This window comes from Bos indicus, chromosome 18, assembly GCF_029378745.1.
Source record: "Bos indicus isolate NIAB-ARS_2022 breed Sahiwal x Tharparkar chromosome 18, NIAB-ARS_B.indTharparkar_mat_pri_1.0, whole genome shotgun sequence".
Taxonomy (NCBI): domain Eukaryota; kingdom Metazoa; phylum Chordata; class Mammalia; order Artiodactyla; family Bovidae; genus Bos; species Bos indicus.
The window spans coordinates 56679485-56698138 of NC_091777.1; the positions used below are offsets into that span (position 1 = coordinate 56679485).

Below are 18654 nucleotides of genomic sequence, written 5' to 3' on the forward strand. Positions count from 1 at the left end.
AAATAATCTCACTGGGATTTTGATTGAATTTTCATTAAAACCACAATAGAATTTGGATAGAATGAACATCAGCACAACATTCAGACTAGTTATCCAGGAAAATAATTAGTCTCTCAAGTATTCAAGGACTCCTTAAAAGATGCATTTGGGCCTTAGGGGTATGGAATTGGATTACTCATAATCGCTGATCATCGGTACACACTCCTGTTACGTGTGCCAATTATTAAGCTATTATCTCTCGGATTCAAATTCCCTCCCTTGTGAATCTGGGACACCGAAAACCACTTTTTCTTTGCCAACAGGCTGTTTTCGACTCTGCCAGTAGGGGGCACCAAAGGGACTGAAGGAAGCTAAGAGACTGGGCTCTTCCGGTTTGCGCTCTGCTTATTTCCTGTCAGTTTTTCCTACTCATCGGTTATCACCCAGCATAGCTTCTTTATCCCAGCTGAGGCATTTCCTTCCTGCAGCAGCTGCTAAGTTCAGTTTGCAGTTTTTCCAAATCTTGCGCACCCTGAGAAATGCCAGTACCATTTTAGCATGGTTTCAGAGAAGGCCCCAGTCCCTGGTGGTCCTCTAAGCTCAGATAACATCTGCAGCAGCTGAGCAATCCCCCCTCCTCATTGTCCTCCTCGGATTTCATCTTCGGTGAGCCTCTCACCCAAGTGCTTAGTTTTCATAATTCTGAGCCATATTTGTTTGTCCTTCACCAGTGTTATAAGCTGCTTCCACTGCCACGAGTTATTACCACTATGATACCATAGCGCTCTCTTTTTGCCTTTTCAGTTTCCTAGTTACCAACTCTTTATACCTAAGTAACATTTCCTTATATGAAATCATCTCTGTAAAAATAACCAGTGTGATTTCTGTCTCCTGAATATACCTTGGCTGACATCAATATTTGCAATAGGAAGTGAATTCTCAAATTTGGTTTGGGAAATGGTTTAGTTGGTTCTTAGGATTTGAACATAGTGATGAGCTCCTTGTCAAGAAATGGAATGCTGATATTCCACAGTCTGCAGTGGCATCATGGTAAATCATATATTAGCATCCATCTTGACTGTTACGAGGTTCTAACTGAAGTCTGTGACTTCAGGGATGAGCGGCTGCTGCAATGAACCATCAGGGCACTAACAATGGCCACAAGGAGAGTGGCATTCAGTGGCTTCTTCTGAGTGCCCTGACAGGCTTAATGAAAGAACATTATGAGCTCAGATCTTTGAAATATTGCTTCTATGTTTTGTTTTGTTTTTTTTGGCTGCAAAGCATGTGGGATCTTAGTTCCCCAAACAGGGATGGAACCTGTACCCCCTGAGCTGAGATCTTTAAACTCTCAGCTCCAATCACATTCAGAGAACCAATGAGCTTCCATGGAAACCCTAAAAGAATTTCACATTTCTTGTAAACACAGGGTCAACATGGCTGAAAATCCAACACAAGCTGTAGCTGTATGGGTTCCAGAATTACATACCAAGTTGAATTAAAAACCTTGCTAAGTCTCTGATAGGAAGGTTGGGACATTGATTGGGAAGGAGTGGAAGCCTGAGACTTACAATGGGAACATCTGGTTGAACACAGATAAATTTCAGACTTTTGAACTTTGTTTGTTCCCATTTCTCCACACCGGCTATCAATTCATTCTTGACTCCCCTTTCAAGCAGAACTCGGAAGAGTGTACCATCATCGACATCCCATCGGCTGAGGATCAAGTCAGAGTGAGCACAGATGCTGGTGTGTGGCATGTGCAATTTTACTAGCTCTCTTTTGGTGCCAAACAGGAGACTGAATTCATGCCAGCATGAAGGGCCATTTATTGCTCAGGGGTTGGGCCCCCACGTTTTGGGGGAGTTCCCCCACCACTTCCTCCCCCCATTGTCCCCGTGGACCCCTCAAGTGGCAGGTTGCTGAGCTGATCGTGAAGGGAGCACATTTTCAAGTGTAGATAGTCCAGAGCGGCCACCTTCTCCCTGTAATGAGATAGCGGGCAGTTAGTGCTGGTGAGGCCAGAGGCCTTGGGGCTGAAGTGGAAGGTGGGGGTGTCTCAGGCCCTCTCCCCAAGACCTCACCCTCCTCCCATGCCCTCAGCCTCCTTCCTCACTCCGGCTTCATCTTGTCCGTCAGCAGCAGGTTCTTGGCCCGCAAGGCTTCGTCTTGGGCCAGCCGAAGGGTGGAGCTCAGGGCCTCTGCCCTGACGTGTTTGGCCAAGGCCTGGCGCTCCAGCTCCTGGGGAGAGGAGCGTAGGCGCCGCTGGGCTTGCTGGACTGGGCTGGGGGTGGAGGGGGGATCTGGATCGTGAAGCGCAAGGGGTAGGGTCCTCTGGGGCCCGCATCCCCCCGGGAGTATCCCATCATGCCTTGAGCCTGAGGCTGACCCCAGCTTCCCACATTGCACTGGGCCTTCCTGATTCCCTTGTGCACTAGACTTGTATCTGTCCCACCATCTGTCCTCTATTGATTGCACTGGCCTTCTTTGTCCCTGTAAGCACTAAATCAGCATCTGTTAAATTGTTCCTTACTGCCCATGAGCCATCATGCACTTGACGTCTGGGCCCCATCTCATCACGTGGTGACCGTGACCATCCCATAATTCACAAGACCCCACATCTCCTATCTATCAGGGCTCTCTGTCCCAATAAATAGTCCTCAGTGCTCTGGTGCCCTGTGTCCCACAATGCACCAGGCCCCAGGTCCTTTACTGCCTCATTTGTCCGTCTTACCCACTACAACTCATATCCCATCACACATTAGGCCAATATCCCATAATATACTAGATGGCTATGTTTCAGAATGTACACTGGTCTCAGATTCCACCTGCTATTGCGCCTGTGTCTGTGTGCAATGCCTCAGGAAGAGCTGTGGTCCCATTTCCCATAATGCGTTAGCTTACTGTGAGCTGTATTCATTGGTCCCCCATCTGACCGCAATGATCCCATATAATGCATTGCCTCTCAAGGTTCGTAGAAAATCAGGCTTATATTCCACGAAGCTATAGACTGGTGTCTGTCTTCTCTGTCCCACAAAGCACCAGATCCAGGTTCCATGATGCTTTAGGCCCAAGTCCATCACCCAAGCTTCCATAATGACTGACCTATGACTCACTAACCACCAAACTGCTCTCCCTGCTCCCCCCATTCTGACATATCAGAGCCGAGCGTAACCCCAACACCTGCTGCCCCCAGTTCACCCTTCCCATCCTGCCACACACCAGCAGTATCCTTGTGCCTGGGGCTCCCCTCCCCCTGCCCTGATCACAAACTGGACCACGGTGGCCCATGGTCCTTGGTACCAGAATCTTCTTGTGTAGCCTCTGGCAGCTGGGGCAGGCAGGAGCCAGGCCTCTCTGCTTCACCTCGTCTACTAGCGGGGTCAGCGCTCGTTCCAGCAGCTGCTGCAAGGACTCCGTGGACAACTGCTGCCCCTGGCTGGGGGAGGGGTAGTCACCAGATGAAAGAGGCCTCAGACCCGGATGGCCCAGGCCAACCTGCCTTCACCCAGGCCACCTTCCCACCATGCACAGGGGCCAGACTACAGTGCATCTGGTGTACTTTGGCTTCCACAGCATGGGGAACTCCCACAGTGCCTGGGGGTTTCCACTCCCGACACCAGATGGCCCTCAGGGCATCAAAAACTCACACTTCTCACAATGCGCTAGTTAAAATTGATCCCACATTGTATTGGAAGTGCCCCCACTGTTCCTAATACAGGTTAAACATGGTATTCTGTGCCTCTCCAATACCCCAAGTTCTCACACTTCCCTACAGTGCACTGGGCAACTCTGCCTCCCACCAGTACCACTGCCCAACCTTCCCATGATGCACTTGGAAATCCAGGATGCTCGAAACAAAGCAAGACTTTCTTGTGTTCCACAAGACACTGACTTCACCGTGTGGGGAAGGGAAGCAATGTGACTCCCCAAATGCAGCAAGACTGGCCCGTCCTATAATACGTGGGGCTGCCCTGTGTCCCACAGCACATCTCCCTCTCCATTCATGCTAAAGTCTCATTTCCTTTGATGCTGTGTTCTCAATATGACACAGAATGCACCTGGAGCCGGAGAAGGCAATGGCACCCCACTGCAGTACTCTTGCCTGGAAAATCCCATGGATGGAGGAGCCTGGTAGGCTGCAGTCCATGGGATCGCTAAGAGTCGGATACAACTGAGTGACTTCCCTTTCACTTTTCACTTTCATGCACTGGAGAAGGAAATGGCAACCCACTCCAGTGCTCTTGCCTGGAGAATCCCAGGGACGGGGGAGCCTGATGGGCTGCCGTCTATGGGGTAGCACCGAGTCAGACATGACTAAAGTGACTTAGCAGCAGCAGCACCTGGAGCCAGGCGCTGCCCCCTTACCTGGCACAGCGGGTACAGGAGCCTTGGGCTCCCCGATCCAGGTTCATAGAGAGGTCAGACACCCTCCGAGAGCTCTGAAATTGCCGTCCAAGCTCCTCCAGAATTGGTTTCACTGGGCCCAGCCCCTCCAGTTCGCTCCTCAGTGAAGCCACAGACACTGCAGACCGCTCCACCCTGAGATGTGAGAATAAGCAATGCAGTGAGGTTGCCTCTCAAAGAGAATACAGGCATTCTCCGATTTCTGAAAGGTCACTTTATCCCAGTCCATTTCTAGGAAAGACCTACATTAGTACCTGTTTTCACTAACCAAAAGAAATCAGAAAAGGATTTTTGCTTTTATGAAAAAAGCACAAAGCATTTGTTTTGTAGCAAGCTCTTGTTCATTCGCTGTCGCGTCCAACTCTTTGCAACCCATTGATTGCAGCAGGCCAGGTTTCCCTGTCTTTCACTATCTCCTGGAGTTTGCTCAAACTCATGTCCATTGATTTGGTGATGCCATCCAACCAACCACCTCATCCTCTGTCGTTCCCTTCTCCTCCTGCCCTCAATCCTTCCCAGCATCAGGGGCGTTTCCAATGTGTCGGCTCTTCGCATCATGTGGCCAAAGTACTGGAGCTTCAGCTTCAGCATCAGTTTCCTTCCAATGACTATTCAGGGTTGATTTCCTTTAGGATTGATTGGTTTGATCTCCTTGCTGTCCAAGGGACTCTGAAGAGTCTTCTCTAGCACCACAGTTGGAAAGCATCGATTCTTCCGCGCTCAGCCTGTTTTTACAGAAGCAGGACACACTACAAGCAGTGAGAGTGGAGCCACCAAGCTCCTCCTCTGAGAACTGCACTCAGTGTCTAGGCATCACGCCACCATAGCTTTGAACTGTGTTCTGTGGGCATCTGTGCTTTACCTCACTTTATTTTGTGCATCTGGTGGCAAGATGTATTCTAAGGTAGTTGCTTCTTCGGTTTATGTTATTTTGGCTTACCAAAGGTTTCACAGGAACCGCTCTACTTTTGTATAGCAGGGTGAGGGCCCAGCAAGGCTCCACCCAAGATTAGCCCAGTACCTCTGCCTCCGTACAGTTTGCAATACCTCGCCATACGTGCAGCCTCTGCTCTGACGGGTTCATCTTTTTTTTTTTTTCCTTTTATTTCCGGAATGCCTCTCCTTGTTCTCTAACTGGTTTGTCCTGTTCCCATTTGCCTCCCCTTGCCCTTTTAAGGTACACTGAAAGTGAAAGTCGCTCAGTCGTGTCCGACTTTTTGCGACCCCAGGGGCTATACAGTCCATGGAATTCTCCAGGCCAGAATACTGGAGGGGGTTGCCATTTCCTTCTCCAGGGGATCTTCCCAACCCAGGGATCGAACCCAGGTCTCCCACATTGCAGGCGGATTCTGTTCCAGCTGAGCTGTCCAAGAAGCTCCTCTTTTGTAGTGGCTCCGCCCCTCAGTCCTTAGGTAGAAAGCACCCTTCCCCTCCTCTCTAACTGGGGCCCCCACCTGTCAGTACTACAGTCTCCACCGATTGACTCCAGCTGATTGGCCCACCCCCTCACTCAAGGATCCGCCCTCGCAGGTTCCCACAGTGCTCTCGGGTGGGCCCTTACATGGTGCACAGCTCGTCCGCCCGGCCCCGCAGCTCCTGCAGGCCCCGCGCGGTCTGCGCCTGCTCGCGCTGCGCCCGCTCCCACTGGCCCAGAAAGCCGTCGAGCCTGCCACCCAGACCCCCGAGCAGCCGTAGGGCCTCCTGCACGGCTCCCTCCTCCTGATGCCACCGGGCGGTCAGCGAAGACACCTCCCTCCTGTAGGGGCAGAGGTAAGGAACCCGGCAACGCTAAGTTTGGACACGCCCCGTCCGCCCGGCCAGGGGCTCCGGACCCACCCAGTCCCCGAATTCTCCCGTCCTGTCCATGTCTTGGAATCCTCTCACGTCCTCCAGAACCCGGCCCGGAAAGAATCCCCTTGTCAGATATCCTGGCCTTCTCTCGGCCTGCCTCACAGCCCTGCATCAACCGCTCCAGACACTGCCTCCTCAAGATACCACTCGCCCCAACCCTGTTCCCCTGAGTTTGGAGCCACCTGCCACCTCCCCAAACTTCACCCACCTCATTTTCACGGGCCTCCCTGCCACCAGTCCTATACTCTACTCACTTCTTCGAAGTCCTGCCCTTTCGGGTCATGGCCCCAGAATACTCCTTCCTAGGCTCTTCGAGGCTCCACCCCCCGGGCCCATCTCGAGATCCCACTCACCTCAGCTCCTCCAGGCCGGCAGAGACCTTCTGCAACTCCTGCTCGCTCACGATGGGGCCCTCCCCTGCCCGGGGCCCCATTCCCCAGCCGCCTGGGGCCAGGCCTCGCGGTCGCGGGGGTTCGTCGGGGCTCCCGGGCGGACCGGAGCAGCCTGGGGGCTGGGTGGCGGGGCCCAGGCCGTGCCTGGAGAGGCCAGCCTCCAGCTTCTGCTCCAACTCCTGCAGCTCGGCCTCCTGCCTCCTTGGAGTCTCATCCTGCAGTTGCTGCTGGAGGTAGCGCAGCTTCTCCTGGGCGGCGAAGGCAGGCAGGGTTAGCTCGAGCATCCGGCCCCTTGCCTCTCACCACCGCCACCTCCACCCCCCAGATCCGCCCAATGAATTCCTGACACTAGAAAGTAAATGTATGTGGGGACGCGATTAGGGAGGGAGGTTCCATTCGACGCCCAGCTGGAGTCCCAACTCACCTTAACCTCTAAATGCCTGCCTCTCTGTCTCCATCTAGCCCTCCACCCCAACTCTAATCCTCGATAGGCCTCAAACTCCAGTCCCTCCTGTTCAGGAAGAACAACTGAAGCTTTTCTAACATTCTGTTGGGAAATCAGTGGGCGTGTGGGCAGGACAGGCAATCCCACCCACTCCAGGTCTGACATGAATTCCTCTCCCTGGGACCTGAATATGACTGTGGGTGGAGACGTATGACCGTGAACACGAAAGGGCAGGGTGGTGGTGGTGGTGGTGGTGGTGGTGGTGGTAGAGGTGATTGGCAGGACGGCAAGTCCTACCCGAAGTCCACCTCAAGTACCTCACGTACTTGAGTAACTTCCTCAAACCCTTAGACCCCTCCGCCTTACCTCCAGCAGGGCAGAGTTCTGCTTCAGGACGTTGGTTTTTATTTCAGCGTCTTCCACCGACCGGGTCACCTTCCGGCAGTTCTCCTGCAGGACACCAGGGCAGGGGCCCTGCCTTCCCATTCTGGTTCCGTCTCCCAACCCTTATCCCCGTTATTTTCCATGCAGGCTCCACCCACCTCAGCTGAGACACACCCACTTCTTCTGCAAGGACTGCCTCCGCCCAAGGTTCACTTGGCTAAAGGGCCAGTTTGTCCTCGGACCTCTCCCATGCTCCCTGTCCGCTTGCCCCCGTCTCTCTCCTGTCGACCACTCCACTCCTCCCCATTTCCTCTCACCCTCTTCCTACTTCTGCTCCCTTCTTTCCGCCCCGCTCCTGCCCCTCAGCGGCTCACCTTGAGTTGACTACAGTACCCTTCTAGTTCTTCCGCCTCTTGCCGCCTTTTCTCTAAATTCTCACTCAGCACAGAACACTCACTCTGGAGCATGGAAGGGAGGAGGGGTTAGCCAGGGCCTCCAGGGGACACCCCGTGGGGAGGAGAGGTGGGAACATCCCTTTCCCTTCTGAGCCTCAGTCTCCCCCAACTGGGCTATGGGTGCATTGAGCTGGAGGATAGCTCAAAGAAGGGGAACGTGGCCCCGAAAGAAGAGGAGGTATTGGCGGGGGACGGGGTGGCCCTCACACCTGCAGCGTCTGCACGTGCTGGTTAACCCGGGTGGTCTTCTCCTTCAAGCTGGTGATGGAATCTTTGGCACGCACCAATCCACTGTTGACCCCACTCTGGGGAAGAACCGGAGACAGCCAGGGGTCGGTGGGTGTAGGGGAGCAAACCCCAACCCCAAGAGAAAGTCTTAAAACTGGCTTTACACCTTGATTCTGCCCTGGAATGGCTGGTGGAATTGGGGGCCAGGGCTGCGCGTCTTTGATTCTCGGTGTTCTTGCTCCATTAAGCCAGGGGGCAGACTCTTTTTCTGCTTAGTGGATGGGAAGAAAAATAAGTAGGATCCAGGAGGGAGTGGGGGGTGGGGGGTTGCTCAGACATGTGGGAGAAGGAGGATGTTCTTAACCTGAGATAAATGCCTTTGGGTCCAGAGACATAAATAAGATAAACTGTTAAAACACATGCCCTGTCTTTCTCTCCAGGCAGTGGAGAATTCTAAAGATAACCCACTTTCCAAATATAAGCACTCACTATGCACCTAGTCACGCACTTACCCACGTTTTCCCTTTTATTCCCCATAACCGCACCTCTTGAGGTTATTTTGGCGCATTTTGCAAGGGAGGCAAATGAGGCCCAGAGAGGGGATTTCCTTTGTATTTCCAGGTACATGGTACGTGAGGTGCCCTTGTCAGAATTTATACTCAGAACCATTGTTTTAAACCATGATGCCGTGCGGCTGCTGATCATAGCTACCTTATATCATAAAATGCTTTGTGACCCCTGTCAAAAAAACTGGCTCAGGAAGGCCGCATGTGACAGGATCTCCACTCTCCTCTCTTCCACATTTATAGAAGAGTTAGCCTGGCAACATGACTGCCCAGCCAAAGACTACATTTCCCAGGTGCCCTTGCAGCTGGGCAAGCCCATGTGACTAAGTTCTGGCCAATGGAATATGAGTGGGAATAATGTAGGCAATTTCCAATTCATGCCTTTAATAAAAGAAAGTAGGGAACATACCTCCCTTTCTCTCTCCCCATGATGTTGATGGCTAAAGCCAGAGCAGCCATCTTGGACTATGAGATGGAGGACACAAGATAAAAGAATATTGAATTCTCAACCCTGTGAAGCTGCCATACTCAATTTCAACCACTTTCGAATACTTTACATGTGAGAAGGAGAATATTTTCCACCTTGTTTAAACTGTGCTACTTTGGGGACTTCCCTGGTGCTCCAGTGGCTAAGACTCTGTGCTTGGGTTCGATCCATGGTCAGGGAAGTAAGATCCTCCATGCTGCAACTAAGAGTTTGCATAAACACATGCCACAACTAAAAATATCCTGAGTAAGGTAACTAAAGACCCCACATGTCACAAGGAAGACCCAGTGCAGCCCAATAAATATTTAAAAAACCCAACACTGCTACTTTGTGTCTTTTTTGTTACAGTGGCCAAACTTGTGACTTAATAACAGCCTCCAGAACCCTGGGGCCTCTGACCTGCTATACTTGAGATGTTTATGTAAGCAATAAACTATCCTGCTTCAACCAGATATTTGGGATTTCTTTCACAGCTGCTTAAGTAATACACAAAGAGAAAAGAGAACAAGCTTCCTTCATTGTAAAATGGGAACAACTTCACATTTCTTGCACAACTGCTCTGGATAAATACCGTGATAAATACTGTATTAAGGTGATATCAGCAAAATAGAAGAGTTGGAAACCCCCAAATTCCACCCCTCAGTGAAAACAATGAAAAAAAGTGACCAAAACTGACTCAAGTCACTGGGAAGATTACAACAATCATAAATATATATGCACCTAATAGAGCTTCAAAGTACATGTATCAAAAACTAACAGAATTGGGAATTCCCTGGCAGTCCAGGGGTTAGGACTCTGTGCTTTTACTGCCGAGGGCCCAGGTTCAGTCCTTGGGTCAGGGAACTAAGATCCCACATGCCGCATGGCACAGCACCCTTCCCTCCCCCCTCAAAAAGAAAGAATGAATTGAAAACTAGAAAGTAGATCAGCAAAGAGATAGAAGACTTGAACAACACTATAAACCAACCAAACCTAACAGACATCTATAGAACATAACACGCAACAGCAGAATACACATTCTTCCCAAGTGGAATGAAACATTCTTCATATGGTCAAGGACAGATACTACTAAAGGATATGAAAACAAAGTGTGCTTTCTGAACTTAAAGACCTCAGTAGAATGAAATTAGGAATCAAACGCAGAAAGAAATTTGAGGAAATCACAAGTATTGATATACGAAAATTAAACAACACACTCATAAATAATGGGTGGAAGAAGAATCACAAGAGAAATTATACTTTGGAATGAGAGGAAAATGAAAAAAGTTTACAGTGGAGAAAATGAAATAGAACAGTAGAGAAAAATCAGCAAGCCGGAAGTTGTTTTTTTTTAAAAGATCGACAAAATTGCCAAATTCTTGACTAGAATGACTATGAAAAAGAGGAAGATTACTCAAATCACTAAAATCAGGAAGGAAAAAGGTGACATTACTACCAGTCTTAGGGAAAAAGAAAGGATTACAAGAGAACTCTGTGAACAATTGGATGGTGTCAAATTTGATAACCTAGATGAAACGGAAAAATTCCTTGCAAAACACTAACTGGAGAAGAGATAGGACATCTGAATAGCCCTACAATAAGTAAAGAGTTTGAGTTAGTGATTTTAAAACTTCCAACAAAGAAAGCCCAGATGTCTTCACTGGTGAATTCTACCAATCTTTTTTTTTCCCAAAAGTTGCTGCCAACTCATCTCAAACTCTTCACCAAAAAACAGAAGAGGAGGGAACTAACATTCTATGAAACCAGTGTTACCCTGATACCAAAACCAAAGACATCACCAGATAGTAAAACTACAGACCAGTATCCTTTCTGGAAATAGCCACAAACATTTCAACAAGATACTAGCAAACCAAGTCCAGCAGCATATAAAAAGGACTGTGTGCATGTGCGCTCAGTCATGTCTGACTCTTTGTGACCCCATGGGCTGGAGCCCACCAGCCTCCTCTGTCCATTTGATTCTTCAGGTAGGAATACTGGAATGGGTTGCCATGCCCTCCTCCAGGGGATCTTCCCAACCCAGGGATTGAATCCGAGTTTCCTGCATTGCAGGCAGATTCTTTACCCACTGAGTCACCTGGGAAGCCCTTAAGAAAAAAAAAGAAAGAAAAGGATTATACACTACACCATATATGATTTACCCCAGGAATGCAAAATTCGTTCAACATGAAGATTAACCCATGTAACATACCATATTAGTAAAAGAGAAGGGGAGGGTGGAATACAATCATGTCACTGAATACAGAAATAGCTTTTGACAAAATCCAATATCCTTTCATGATAAAAACACTCAACTAAAAGTACAAGGGAACTTCCTCATCCTGGTAAAAAGCACCTACAAAAAAGAAATAATTAAAAACAATAAAACCCACAACAAAGCCATGGTGGTTTTAAATATACCCATAAATTTTTTGAGGCTGTTTCCAAATGTAGTGCTTTATTCCCTCACTTGAGTGTTGGCTGGACCTAGTGACTCATACCCAGTAAATAGCATAAGTCAGAGTGATGGTATGTGACTTAAAAAACTAGTTCACGAAAGGAACTGTGGCTTCCTTCTTACTCTTGCCTGGCTCTGGAGGATGATAACTGCCAGGCCATAAGCAGCTCCTTCTGGAGAGGCCCATGTGGCAAGAAACTGAGGCCACCAACCAAGAGCTATACGAGTGTGCCGTCTTGAAAGCACCCCCTCCATCCCTAGTCAAACCTTCAGATGTGTGGTTAGTTGCTCAGTTGGATCCAACTCTGTGGCCCCATGGACTGTAACCCACGAGGCTTCTCTGTCCATGGGATTTTCTCCAGGCAAGAATACTGGAGTGGGCTGCCATTTCCTCCTCCAGGGGATCTTCCCAACCCAGGGATCAAGCCTAGGTCTCTTGTATCTCCTGCGTTGGCAAGTGGATTCTTTACCACTAGTGCCACCTGGGAAGGCATCAGATGACTATGTGTTAGTCACTCAGTTGTGTCCGACTCTTTGTGACCCCATGGACTGTAGCCCACCAGGCTCCTCTGTCCTGGGATTCTTCAGGCAAGAATACTGGAGTGGGCTGCCATTTCCTTCTCATCAGATGACTGTGGCCCCTGCCAAAATCTTTTTTTCTTTTTTTAATATTTTTTGGCCAAGCAGCATGTGAGATCTTAGTTGTCTGACTAGGGATGAAACCCACACCCCCTGCAGTGAAAGCATGAGGTCTTAAAAACTGACATGCCAAGGAAGTCCCACTTGGCCAAAATCTTGACTGCAACCCTAAGCCAGGAGCACCCAACTAAACCACTCCAGATTTGTTGTTTTAAGGTCATGAATTGTTTGTTTCACTGCAATCGCTAACAGATACACAGAATGATATTTTAAAACTGAAGACCCGAAAAGTCTTGGACTTCTTGTAGGTAGAGGTTCTGGAAAACTAGGAGAGCAGGTTCTGGGATCAACTCATTTCTCCCACTTATTAGCTGTAAGGCCTCAGAGAGGGGACTTCACCTCTCTAAGCCTCTGTTTCTCTCCTTGTAAAACAGGGAAGGACTAATCGCTACCTTCACGGGGCTGCTGTTGGGAAGAGTACAGGCTGACCCACAAAGGCCGCTGGTCAACACTTGGGGAAAGAGAAAGGGCACTGGAGAAAAGCTGGGGTCACTGGAGGTGAGTTTTAGTTTCTCTGAGAGCACATTTGGGAAATAGTGAAGGCTGAGCCTGTTAGCCTTGGCCGAAAAGTGAATGGCGTGAAGGAGGTACATCCGTGTGTACCTGCTCAGTCCCTGCAGTGGCATCTGACTCTTTGCCACCCCGTGCATTCTAGCCCACCAGGCTCCTCTGTCCATGGGATTCTCCAGGCAAGAATACTGGAGTGGGTTGCCGTGCCCTCCTCCAGGGGATCTTCCCAACCCAGGGATTGAACCCGTGTCTCCCGTGTTGTAGGCGGCTTCTTTACCACTAGGCCACTGGGGAAGCCCCATGGTGGAGGTGGGCGGCAGCCAGATCTGGAGATAAACCTCTCCTCCTTGGCCACCCACACGCCATGCAGCTGGGCAGTCCAATTCCCCATTCCCAGCCTGCCTCAGTTTTCTTCCCTGTCCAATGGGAATGATAATACCTTGGCAGATGGTGGTGAGGAAGGGCCAACAAGATGTTAGGATCCATAAGGCAAGTGCCATGATTAGTCAGCATCATTAAAAGTAACAATAGGGCAGGACATACCAGGAAGGGGTTTAACACTGAGATCGCACAGCTGCCTCAGGGAAGGCTGCAGGCAGCAGGACAAGTGGGAAGCAAGGCTGCAAAGACCTAATCTGGCCATTTCTGCACGGAGGCGCCGACATTTCCTAAAAGCAATACCACCTCCTCAGTTGCATCCTCTGGCCTCATAAAGATCTCAGAGCTTAAGCCACGAACCAGGAACTTCCCTGGCAGTCCAGCGGTGAGGACTCTGTCTCTCACTGCTGTTGGCGCAAGTTCGATCCCTGGCTAGGGAACTAAAATCCCACAAGCTGCACCGGTATGGCTGAAAAAAACAACAAAAAGGAAAACACGAACCAAAGCTGTCTGCTTCACCATCTTCTTCCGACCCTCCTTCCAGTCTGGGAATTGTCATTCTCTCACCGGGGTTCTCCATCACTCAGGGGTGTCTTCCTCTTCTGTCCACTTCTCTGTCCCACTTCTGTCTATGGTGTCCGTTCCTTCCTTCTCTAGGTTTCTGGCCCCCTCCTCTGTCTCTGGTTTTCTGTCTCCCTCTCAGCTGGTCTCTGTGCCCCTCCCTAGGTCCAAGTCCTCCTCTCTCTGGGGTCCCTGCCCTCCCCCCTACCCCGGATCTTGGTCCTCCTTGATCTCTGGGTTTCTGCCCGCTCCTCTCGGTCCATCTCCAGCTTTCTCTCCTGATGTAGCTCTGACGCTGTGAGCCAGTCCCTGTTACTGCCCGCCTCTTCGCTCTTCTTGCCCCTAGCCCAAGGTGCTGCCTGTCAGTAGTTTTTTCCATTTTACAGAGAAGCCTCATAGAGGCCGGGGCTCCCCCGCAGCCCCACAGTGAGCTCGCAGCTGCAGCAGACCTTGATCTTGGCCGCCCAGGGCTCTTTCTCAGGCATCACAGTCCTCTGGGGGATGTGACTCAGAAATAGCTCCAGTGGGAGGTGGACCTCTGCAAGAGATGCCTGAGCGATGCTGGCAGCGACGGGGAGAAGATGCCTCCCAGGCCATCCATCCCAGCTGGACTCTCTCTGCCTGCTCCCTTCTCTCCACCTGGTCCTCTTACCCGGGATCTTCGCCTGGCCTCCTCTCTGGCCCTCCTGCCTCCAGTCTCTCCCCTCCAAACATGTCCCACCTGGGCCCAGAGGCATCTCCTAAGGAAAGAAAGCATCAGACCCACTAAACCTCTGGTCCTGGCCCTGCTTCTTACAAGCTCTCTAACCTCGCAGAGGGTCACGCCACTTCTCTCTGCCTCACTTATTTTTTTTTTTTTCTTCTTCTTCAAATGGGTCATTATTCCATTTGCTTTTCAGAACTTCTTAGAGAGGAAAATGAGACCCCCTTCCCCACCACAGGGATGTGGCACAGTGCCTGGCACATAGTAGGTGCTCAGTAAATGGGTACAGAGCCCAGACTCCAGCGTGGCTCCTCTCCCCCTGCCCAGGAACACTCAATGGCTCCCTATTGCTCTCAGGAGAATGTCCACACTTCTCAGCCTCTGTGTCCTGTGCTCTACCCCCTGCCAGCCTCACCTCTCCCACACACCATGATTGAGCCACAAGGACCTGCTCCCCCTGGGACTCTTTTCAACCCCTGTCCTTTTGTCTGTGCTGTTCCAGCTAGGTGGAACACCCTTCCCTGTATTCCACCTTCTTTATCTTAAGATCCAACCTGGGAGTTGCCTCTTCCAGAGAGAAAGCCTTTCTTGACCACGGCCAGCTGGGCCAAGGCCTTGCTCTTCAGGGCTCTCACGGTGACCTCTACTGCCCCCATAAATGCAGGGTGCCTCCCCCCACCCCTGACCCCTAAACCTGGCCCCACTACTTAGAAGCTGTGTGACTTTGGGGGTGCTGTTTAACCTTCTAGAGCCTGAGTATCTTCATCTGTGAAGAGGGGATAACAACAACTAACCTGTATTCTGTGCATACGGCTGACTCTTGGGCTACACATTTTACATGAATGAATTGCATTTCATTGTCATGACAACCTCATGAGGAGGCAGAAGTTCTCTACAGAACTCTTAGGTGCGACTTTATTTCCCGCTCCTAGACCAGCGCCTGACACATTTGTAGGTGTTTAACCATCACTGCAAATGGTGACTGCAGCCATGAAATTAAAAGACGCTTACTCCTTAGAAGAAAAGTTATGACCAACCTAGATAGCATATTCAAAAGCAGAGACATTACTTTGCCAACAAAGGTCCGTCTAGTCAAGGCTGTGGTTTTTCCTGTGGTCATGTATGGATGTGAGAGTTGGACTGTGAAGAAGGCTGAGCACCGAAGAGTTGATGCTTTTGAACTGTGGTGTTGGAGAAGACTCTTGAGAGTCCCTTGGACTGCAAGGAGATTCAACCAGTCCATTCTGAAGGAGATCAGCCCTGGGTGTTCTTTGGAAGGAGTGATGCTGAAGCTGAAACTCCAGTACTTTGGCCACCTCATGCAAAGAGTTGACTCATTGGAAAAGACTCTGATGCTGGGAGGGATTGGGGGCAGGAGGAGAAGGGGACGTCAGAGGATGAGATGGCTAGATGGCATCACCGACTTGATGGACATGAGTTTGCATGAACTCCTGGAGATGGTGATGGACAGGGAGGCCTGGCGTGCTGCAACTCATGGGGTCCCAAAGAGTCGGACACGACTGAGCGACTGAACTGAACTGAACTGAAGAAATATTTCTTGAAAGAACATACACATGCGTCTCCATTTTACAGATGAAGAAACTGAGGCTCCGGAACATAGAAAGTGTTCAGTATCTGCTAATGAATCTTAGTATCATTATAACCAGGGTTATTGTTAGTGTGATTCTCAATGTCTGTGTCAAGCCTAGTTCAGAGCCTGGCCCAGGAGAAACCTGGCAAGGGGTGGAAGGTGATAGGGGAGTTAAAGGACCAAGGTATAGCGTTGGTTAAAGAATCTGCCTGCAATACAGGAGACTTTGGTTCGGTTCCTGGATCGGGAAGATCCCCTGGAGTTGGGCAGGCAACCCACTGCAGTATTCTTGCTTGGAGAATCCTGTTGACTGAGGAGCCTGGTGGACTATTGTTCATAGTGTTGCAAAAAGTTGGACACAATTAAGCATGAACATTCTATGCTCTAGTCAGAAATCCTCTAAATTTTCCTAGATTTTGCTCACCTGGCAGTTTTGTCACACCTTCTGAAGTGGTCCCCTCTGAGAACTCATACTCATCCTTCAAAGCCCAGTGTCAATGCCGCCTCCTCCAGGAAGCTTTACCTGATATACCTAGTCTGGTTTGAGGGGCCCTTTTCTGGGATCTCTGGTGTTACCTCCATCATGGAATTTATCATTCCATCTGTATCTGTCACTCCCACAAGACTGGGAGCTTCCTGGGAGCAGGGACCTGGCCCGATTCCCAGCTGTGAACCCAGTCTCACTCAGGGCATTTGGAAGTGACTGAATGAATGGAAGACCAACCCCAAGCAACATGCATCATTTAGCCTCTATGGAGCAGATTCGTGGCTGCCTGTCAGGGCCCTGTAGGGTGACCAGAACCTTCTCATTTCCAATCATGAAGACCACCCCTCCATCCTCAGTTGTCTACCACCAGGGTGAGGGCCCTGGTCTTCCCCAGCCCAGCCAGGGGCCCCTCACCAGTATTTCCGTGATGTCTGGGTCATCTGGTGCCCAGGGTGGGGTTGGGGAGGCAGGGGGCACGGGCAGTGCCAGTGAGCTGCTGTCTTCCGTGGTTGAGTCTGTCCCCGAGGAGTCGGTGGGCTCCATGGCCGCCAGGTTGAGCAGGGACACATTGGTGCAGGCCGAGGACCGTTTGAGGTTCAGGCACCAGTGCATCGGCTCATGGGACATGCGAGGCTCAACCCTGGGGCGGAGAAACGGGCAGGAGGGTCAGGGTGTGGCCCCAGCAGGGCACGGCCCCTCCCGCCTCCCTGTCTGCACATCCCCTAGTCCCTCTGACTCCATCCCCACTACCTTCTTCCTCCTACACTCTCGAGTCCCCCTTGGCCACTGGCCCCCTGCCTGCCTCTCCTCTGCGCTGTCCTCTCCTTCCCCACCCCTTCCTCCAGCACCCACGGTGGGACTCGTGCTCTGTCGGATGCAGCGCTGGGGGCTAGGACCCCGCCAGGGTGCGACAAACCCACCCGTGGAACGACACAGCCTTCTTTTTCTTTGCGATCCCCTTGACTGGGCTGGTCACCCCCCCAGGAGTCTCGGGGACCAGCTGGGAGCGGCTCTCGACCCCCGCAGGGGGGTCCCCGGCCTCGTGGATCTCTTTGGACTGCCAGATTGTCTTCACCACCACGCTCGCCATGGCGTGTGGGGGGCCCGGCTCCCAGGGGCTCCTTCCTCCGAGACTATCCACCTATTCTGACCACTGCCCCTCAAGGTCCCCAGTCCCCACAAGTCTGCCTCATAAAGGACCCAACCACTGGGCTCCAGTAAGGCGGGGGTGGGGGGGTGGGGCGGGGCACAGGGGTGGGAAACATGACTTATCACCTTCCCCCAGAGGGGTTCAGTGAACTCTTCCTTGTCCAGGTTTCTAGTTCTGCCCTGATCTTTCCCCCACTTCAGAACCATAGTGACATTGATTCATTCTGAACGTGGACTGCCTCACTGTTTCTTGGGAGGGGTCCAAATTCCCTTTCCCTGAAACTCTCTTATTTCAGCACTCTCCCCACCCACCCCCACCCCTGCCACCTGCAGTCAGACTTGATTCATCCTGCTGGACTTGTCCCTTTCCCAGGGTCTGGGGGAGGATGAGGATTGGAAGGAGGGTCGCTGGAGGATCTCACATTCAATGGGAGGCTGGAAGGGAACAGACAGACAAGCAGTAGCAACAAACCGAAAAAGTCTGAATGTGATATGAAGCGAATCAAAACCGCGTGACAAAGTGGACATTTGTCAAAGCTCATCGATTTGTGCACCTGGGATTTGAGCCTCTTATTGTGTGAATTCTGCTGATTTAAAACCCCCCTAAACTAAGGACTTCCGTGGTGGTCAAGGGGTTAGGAGTCTTCACACTGTCTTTTCTCTGGACCAGTTTCCAAGTTTCCCCTCTTTTAAGAACACATACTGGATCAGGGCCCATCCAGATGCTGCTGCTGCTGCTGCTGCTAAGTCGCTGCAGTCGTGTCCGACTCTGTGCAACCCCATAGACTGCAGCCCACCAGGCTCCCCCATCCCTGGGATTCCCCAGGCAAGAACACTGGAGTGGGTTGCCATTTCCACCCAGATGACTGAGTCCTAACTTCATCATTGCTAGAGACCCTACTTCTGAATAGGGGCACATTCACACCTATTGCAGGTTAGAACTTGAAC

The 18654-nt window shown here is 50.9% G+C and overlaps 1 protein-coding gene across 10 annotated transcripts; it reads right to left on the minus strand.

Annotated features, from left to right (window-relative positions):
• Positions 1-1784: 1784 nt before the first annotated feature.
• TSKS (testis specific serine kinase substrate) lies at positions 1785-17732 on the minus strand. 10 transcript variants are annotated; one of them, XM_070771501.1, is made up of 12 exons: positions 17478-17732; positions 16972-17197; positions 8308-8409; positions 8123-8218; positions 7833-7916; positions 7441-7524; positions 6591-6877; positions 5948-6142; positions 4348-4521; positions 3283-3418; positions 2096-2220; positions 1785-1964 (listed from the first exon to the last, which is right to left on the minus strand). In XM_070771501.1, exons 1-12 carry the CDS (start codon positions 17645-17647, stop codon positions 1808-1810), a joined length of 1836 nt encoding a protein of 611 aa, XP_070627602.1. In that variant the 5' UTR covers positions 17648-17732; the 3' UTR covers positions 1785-1807. The 10 variants fall into 10 exon arrangements, with proteins under 10 accessions (XP_070627602.1, XP_070627604.1, XP_070627601.1 ...); XM_070771503.1 differs by having other exon boundaries at positions 2096-2263; XM_070771500.1 differs by having other exon boundaries at positions 2064-2263.
• Positions 17733-18654: the final 922 nt, after the last annotated feature.

Coding starts and splice junctions, on each gene's coding strand:
- TSKS (XM_070771499.1), bottom strand. CDS start 17,647: ATGGCGAGCGTGGTGGTGAAGACAATCTGGCAGTCCAAAGAGATCCAC. Junction 8,410..16,971: donor CAGACATCACGGAAATACTG/GTGAGGGGCCCC, acceptor TCCACTAAGCAG/AAAAAGAGTCTGCCCCCTGG. Junction 1,965..2,095: donor ACGGACAAGATGAAGCCGGA/GTGAGGAAGGAG, acceptor ATCTCATTACAG/GGAGAAGGTGGCCGCTCTGG.